Source organism: Lycium barbarum, chromosome 6, assembly GCF_019175385.1.
Source record: "Lycium barbarum isolate Lr01 chromosome 6, ASM1917538v2, whole genome shotgun sequence".
NCBI lineage: Eukaryota > Viridiplantae > Streptophyta > Magnoliopsida > Solanales > Solanaceae > Lycium > Lycium barbarum.
The window spans coordinates 94,796,647-94,804,046 of NC_083342.1; the positions used below are offsets into that span (position 1 = coordinate 94,796,647).

At 34.7% G+C, this 7,400-nt stretch overlaps 1 protein-coding gene across 1 annotated transcript; it reads right to left on the reverse strand.

Annotated features, from left to right (window-relative positions):
- Nucleotides 1-6,270: 6,270 nt before the first annotated feature.
- LOC132644223 (secreted RxLR effector protein 161-like) lies at nt 6,271-6,972 on the reverse strand. Its single transcript, XM_060360801.1, has one exon. It carries the CDS (start codon nt 6,970-6,972, stop codon nt 6,400-6,402), a length of 573 nt encoding a protein of 190 aa, XP_060216784.1. The 3' UTR covers nt 6,271-6,399.
- Nucleotides 6,973-7,400: the final 428 nt, after the last annotated feature.

The following is a 7,400-nucleotide window of genomic DNA, read 5'->3' on the forward strand; positions in this document are numbered from 1 at the left end:
GAAAAGAAAATGAGAAGTAGATGTTTAATGTTGGCTAAGGAATGAAAAAAAAAAAAAATTATATACAAAATGCGCCAAACTAGGTAAGGTAAAACATGGGCCGATTATGGTAGCAATGTTTCCCAACTAATAGAGAGAGTAATTAATTCAAATATATACTGGTATTTACATATTTCATAGTTTTCATACACAAAATTTGAGCGAAATCTTTAAGCCTTGAGTGAAATTTCGTGATATGTTTTGAAAAAAAAAATCCCGCTATATTTGGTAAACAAAAATCTATTGCTATGTTTTGTAAATATGGATCTAATTTTGTAGTAATATAGGTGATTCTCCCATAACTAAATTCTTAGGGAATAAACAAAATGCATATTTTTTTCCAAAGAATTGGTTTATAATTAAACATACTGAAAGATATCATATAGGAAAAAATAATGAAATATTTTAAGTCAGTGTCTATTTAACCAATTGGAAGTAATATATATTGTGTGAACTAATTGTTTTTTTTTTCTTTATTAGATTATGCCTTTAAACTATGTGAAATTGAATAAAAATGCCCTCCGTTCATAGTTTGGTCCAAAAATACCTTTAAACTATGCGAAATTGAAAAAAAAAAGCCCCTATTGTTACTTTATTGAGTCAAAAATGCCCTTTTCCTAATAAACGTATTATTTCTTTTACTTTTAAACATAATGTTTTTTATATATAAATATTATGTTTAAAGAAACATTTTCTTGTTTCTTCTATTTAAAGAAACATTTTCTTGTTTCTTCTCTTTTAAAATCCCTTTAACTAATAAAAAAGTGGAAGTAATTTAATAAAAAAGTGGAAGTAATTTTTTTCCCCTAATCTTGTTTTATCAATTAAATAAAATTACCCTAGGTACTCTTTTAACTGATAATATATATAAGATGATGGTAATCCCATCTTTAATTCTCATTTAGATAACAATAAAATTCTTTTTTCTAATAAAATAGGAAATATTTTTATTTTTTAATCTTTTTCAAATTGAAATAGGATAAGCATTTGCTGATGTAATCCTTAGATTTAAAGTTAAAATGAAAAAGGGGCAACAATAACTTCATCGACGGTAGCTTAAAGATATTTTGTGATTTGAAGCAATATAATAGATTTTCTTGATTTATGACATTATGATCGTTGTATCTTAACCTTAAAACCAATGATTATATCAACAAATGCTTATCCAACTTCTATTAGGAAAAGATTAAGAAAGAAAAGCATTTCCTATTTTATTAGGAAAAAGAGTTTTACCGTTATCTAAATGAAAATTAATGATGGGGTTACTATGATCTTATATATATGACCTATGTTATGAGTTAAAAAAGTGTATGGGGTAATTTTATTTTAATTGATAAAATGAGGTTAAGCAAAAAAAATTCTTCCCACCTTTATATTAGTTAAAGGGATTTTAAAGGGAAAAAAAAACAAGAAAAGGTTTCTCAAAAAATAATATTTTTATAAAAAAAATGTGCTTAAAAGAAAAGAAACAATATGTTTATTATGAAAAGGGTATTTTGACCCAATTAAGTAGCAATAGAGACATTTTTTTCAATTTCGCATAATTCAAGAGCATTTTTGGATCAAACTATGAACGAGACATTTTTGTGCAATTTCGCATACTTTAAGGGCATTTTGATCCTTTTCCATTAGTTTAATTATCAAACTTAAACTGTTAAGAAAAGGAAACGTGTCTTCCTAAAAATATAGGAAAAGGAATGCTCACTCCAAAAATATATCGAAAAAGAGAAATAAGTTTGTAAATTACCTAGGACTAGCGTTTATATAAGAGTGCTACGTGATGAGGTTAAAGTCCCTCTCTACACTCACCCTAGCACAAACAAATTACTCTTTCGTAATTGTTCTACAACAATGTTCTCGTTCTTGTTATTGAGAGTGTAGGAATGGATATTGAATAGAGTTCTTGTGTTGTTTCTCCATCCAGAGGAAGCCTACTGATATATTTGCTTTGATCGAATTAGCTGTCTACGTTGGTGCATTCAAGTATCCAGCTCAGTTTGAGAAGCGCAAAGGCAGGGGGGCAATTCGCAGAATTGCCCTTCTTTTGGGGTGGTCTTTAAATTTTACCCCTTATATTTGTGATCTTTAAATTTTGTCCTTTATATTTGTGGTCTTTAAGTTTTATCCTTCGCTTAGATGCATGAGATTTTGGGTTTGAACCCCTACTCAGGCATAAAATAAAAAATAATTTGGCAAGGCAGGGCTGGAGGGATTGTATGCCGGAACCGGCATACAGTCCTTAAGGAAAAACTAAAGTTATGCCGGAGGGGGCATTACTTTTCCTCAAGGCATAGTTTAGTTATGCCTTATGGGACAGAACTTTTCCTTAAGGAACTATGCCTTATGGGGCAAACTCTTAATCATAACCAAAAGTATGCCCCATAAGGCAGAACTTTTCCTTAAGGCATAGACTTTGCCTTATAAGACAAACTTTTAGTTATGCCTTAAGAAAAAGTTTCGCCTTATAGGGTTAACTTTTAGTTATGTCTTATGGGGCACACTTTTAGTTAAAGCATAACTAAAAATATGCCCCATAAGGCGGAACTTTTCCTTAAGGCATAACTAAAAGTTTGCCTGGAAAAGTAAAATAAAATAAAATATATGTCTCAAAGCAAAGTTTGTCCCCTCCGGCATAACTTTAGTTTTTCCTTAAGAACTGTATGTCGGATCCGGCATACACTCTCCCTAGCCCTGCCTTCCGATTTTTTTTTTGTTATGCCTGAGCCGAGGTTCGAACCTAGAACCTCAGGTATCCAAGCGAAGGGCAAACTTAAAGACCACAAATATGAGGGGCAAAATTTAAAGACCACCCCAAAATAAGGGCAATCCGCGCAAAAAAATGAAGGCAAGGTACTCAAGTTCTTATGGATCCATCATTATCAAACAATGACTATGAGCCCGTTTGGCTTCGCTTATAAGTTGCTGAAAATAGCTGGGCAATTTGCAGGATTGCCCTTCGCTGGGGGTGGTCTTTAATTTTTATCCCTCAAAATGGTGGTCTTTAAATTTTGCCCTTCAGGCAGAAATTCTGCCTGTGCGGCCCAAATTCTGCTTTAAGGCAGAATTTCGTTGGACAGATTTGCAAAATTCTAGCTATGGTAGAATTAAGAATTTAATTCTTATGGATTAAATTTAATTCTGCCTTGCGATTTTTTTTATTTTTTTTTATACTAAGCTGGGGTTCGAACCCACAACTTGGGGGTGTTAGGTGAGGGGTAAAACTTAAAGACCATCAATTTGAAGGGCAAAAATTAAAGACCACCCCAAATGAAGGGCAATCTGCTAAAAAAAAAAACAGCTTATAAACCATTTTGTGCGTAAAATAAGCCCACAAAAATAAGTTGGGTAGCCCAACTTATTTTTTTTGGCTTATAAGTTGTTTTCAGCTTATGAAGAAGATGACGATAGTACTGTTCGCGATTGCTGGTAATTTTAAGAACACAAAGATATGAGGAAAAAAAAAGAAGTATAGAAATAGAAGAACTTGAATTTTATTGATTGCAGCTTACATATATAAAACCTGAAAAACAAAATGCAGTAAAAAAAGGAAACACAATCCTAGCAGATTCATAAAATCTTGATTTTACGAACTAACTCCTAAAATAATAGGAAAAGATAGCTGACAGCTATTTGACTAAATCTTATTCAAAACTAAAGTAGTAAAATTAATTTTATTGCAGTTCTAAAGCAAATTCCTAACACTACTCCTTGCTTAAACTACAAATGTCACGACCCAACCGGAGGGCCGCGACGAGCACCCGGTGCTAACCCACCCGGGCACCTCTTATCATACTTTCACATTTACATCTAGGTGAGCCACATAGCTAAATCATACTTTCCATCCATTATTCATACTAATTTCATTGGGCAATAATACATATATATCATCATCAATAACAATGCCCATATAGATGTACATAAGCCGACGAGGCTAACAAAATGATATACAAAATATAGGCCGACAAGGCCAAACACATCTAACCATATACACATGTCTACGAGCCTCTAGGGAGAGTATGTCATATCATATAGGCAGGACAGGACCCCGCTATGCCCATAAATATGTACACAAAAGAATAAAATCCCAAAAGCTGTAGTTCCGAAAGAAATGGAGCTCCTCTATGTAGTCCCTGAGTAATAAAGCTATGGATCAAGCCTGTCTCCCTGGCCACCTGGGGACATGACGCAGCGTGCACAAACAAAAGGATGTCAGTACGAAGAATGTACTGAGTATGTAAAGCATGATCAACATCATTATGAAAGCATAATAGACAACATAAGAAATAGCATAGGATGGGAGATAGTAGTATCATCGTCACAAACACTTACTTGCTTTTCATAGGGACTTTCCATTTCTAATGCGTGATTGTGTACATACATCCATATCTGTACTCATTTACATTTCGTATCCAATTTCGTATTCATATACATATCATTTACCTAGCATACCCGTCCATGAAGGTTCGGTGGTTTCACATACTCGGCCATGACAAGGCTCGGTGTCATACATACCTGGCCCTACCAAGGCTCAGTGTTATCCGTACCCAACTGCAGTGGTGCGCGCGCAATATATATATATATATATATATATATATATATATATATATTCTACCCGGCCATATAAGCTCGGGGTTTCACAATAGCCATACATAGGCACATATACATAAAAGCTCATAAGCATCTTTAGCATCATTACTGTCGTCGTTCATTACATCTATCTCTAGAGGATTACTCATCATAGGAAGAATTTAGTACAGTCGTAACATATCGAGAATCATGAGCTTAGTAGCTCTTAAAGATAGAATCATTTGGAGGACATCATAGGATTATAGAAGATTAGATATTTGGCCAAAGAACCATGCCTTAAGAAAGAAGGGTTAGCCTTACATACCTCTTCGTTCAACTATTCTATCACTTGCACGTTCTCCTTCAATGCTCACGTTTCTACCTTCATTAGAGTTATACTATCATTAGAAAATCGATAGCTTAGCATACATGACTAAAGCTAGAGAAAATTGGACAGCATCTCCTTTATTTATAAGACTTCCTCCATATCATATATCAACTCCCAAACATCAATAATAACATTCACAATATCATAACAATACTCTTTATTCACATACATTATCATTACTTCTCAATTCGCTTCCAATCATCCATATCCATGGTCATAGCACACGATTACATTCATTCGTATACAATGTCTATCCCATGTTCTTAACATCATTTATAACATAGCAATAATCACAACATATCAAGAATCATGACTCAATCCAAGCTATTACTAAAAAATGACACTATTCCCACATTCATGACCCATTTTCTATACCCTTCTACAATCCAAGTGTTTCAACTTTTCAATACCTTAAACAACATGGAAATACCATAAAACTTACCTTAGATGGTGTAGAAATGAACCTTGGGCGGAAACACTTCACTTGAGCAAAACCCTAGTTTCACATTCACTTGGATTCCTTGTCTTGAATGAACTTTAATGGGTTTCTTACACTTGATTCACTTAGTTTGATGAAGTTGATCACTAATATCCCTTGAATTCTTGTGGGAGAAGTGTAGATAGATGTTCTAGAGAGAAGGGGAGTGAAGGGAAATGAAATGAAATAAACTTGGACCCTTATTAATAATACTCAAATCTGTCCCAACCATTTTCTACGGACCAACATACGGTCCGTATAAATTATACTGACCGTATGTCTAGCCGTAGATTTGGTCCAGAGAGGCTGGCCATCTGGGCTGATTATACGGCCAAACATACGGCTAGTATAATTTATACGGCCAGTATGTTGGGCCGTATAATGCCCAGTTCTTTCGAACTCATTCTCGTCGACTCGTTTGATCTCCAATCCTTATGGAACCTTCTTAACACTTGTTTATCACCATTTAACAATCTAAGGGATGTTATAACTCTTCTCCAAAACATCTTTAAGTCATCGTTAACTTGTTACTCGTAATTCCTTTTCGATACCTATCGTATGCCTTGCCTTCTCTTGGCAAACTTTCTTCTCTTACCTCGAATGTCTTTGAAATCTTAATTAGGGTCATCAAGTGTCATTCCTTACTTATTGAAATACCGTATACTTTGTGCTCTTCGTTAGTCTATTCACTGTGCGTCAACGGAAAATTTTCCGAGGTGTAACAACAAACTCCAATTTTTTGTCTGAGAAGCTCGAATTTGTTGACTGGTAAAGGCTTAGTGAATATATCAACCGATTATTCTTTCGTCTTGCAGTAGACAGGAGTTATATCTCCATCTTTTTGCATTTCTCTCAGGAAGAAAAACTTGATATTGAAGTGCTTAGTTTTCCCATGAAACACAGGATTGTGAGAAATAGCTATTGCTGCTTAGTTGTCCATGAACATTTCAATGCTTCCTGTCGGCTCCATATGCAGATCAACAAAAATTTTCTTCAGCCACAATTCTTGATTTACTGCTGTTGTAGCTGCCATAAACTCAGCTTTGACAGTGGATTGAGTCGCAATTTCCTGTTTCTTACAACTCCATGAGAAAACTACTGAACCAAGACTAAAACAATACCCTAAAGTACTCTTCATATCATCCGTGGAACCGCCCCAATCACTGTCAGAATACCCAAAAAGCTTCACAGGTTTAGTCTTCTGAAACTTGACTCCATAGGTGATGGTTCCTTTGATGTACCGCACAATTCTTTTGGCTGCCTTCAAATGTACTTCACTTGGACAATGCATGAACCTTGATAGAACACTTACCGCATATAATATATCGCGTCTTGGTGCTGTAAGATACATCAAACACCCAATGAGACTTCTGAAGTATGTTTCCTCCACCTTTTTAGCTCCATCATCACGGTGAGACGAGCCATTTATCATTACGATAGGTGTCAAGTGGAAGTGCAGTGATGTATGCAGCTGTTTCCTCCACCTTTTCAGCTCCATCATCTTTGCTTAGTTTCTCTTTTTGGTTCATGGGAGTATTCATCTCTTTGCAATTTTCCATGTTGAATTTCTTGAGAATTTTCTTTGCGTATTTTTTTTGGCAAAGAAAAAAAGCATTTTTTTCCTTGTGTAATCTCCATTCCAAGGAAATAACTCATCAGACCAAGACCAGACATTTTAAAATCTTGCATCATATCTAGCTTAAACTCATCACGCAGCTTTACACTGCTCCCTGTGATCAAAAGGTCGTCGACATAAAGAGAAACAATAAGAATCTCACTGTTATTGTGTTTAACATACAGTGTGAATTATGAAAGACTTTTTTCAAAACCGAGGCCAAGCAAATAATCATCTATTCAACTATACCAAGCTCATGGTGCCTGTTTTAGGCCATAAAGAGCTTTGTGTAGTTCTTAGACTTTCTCTTCTTT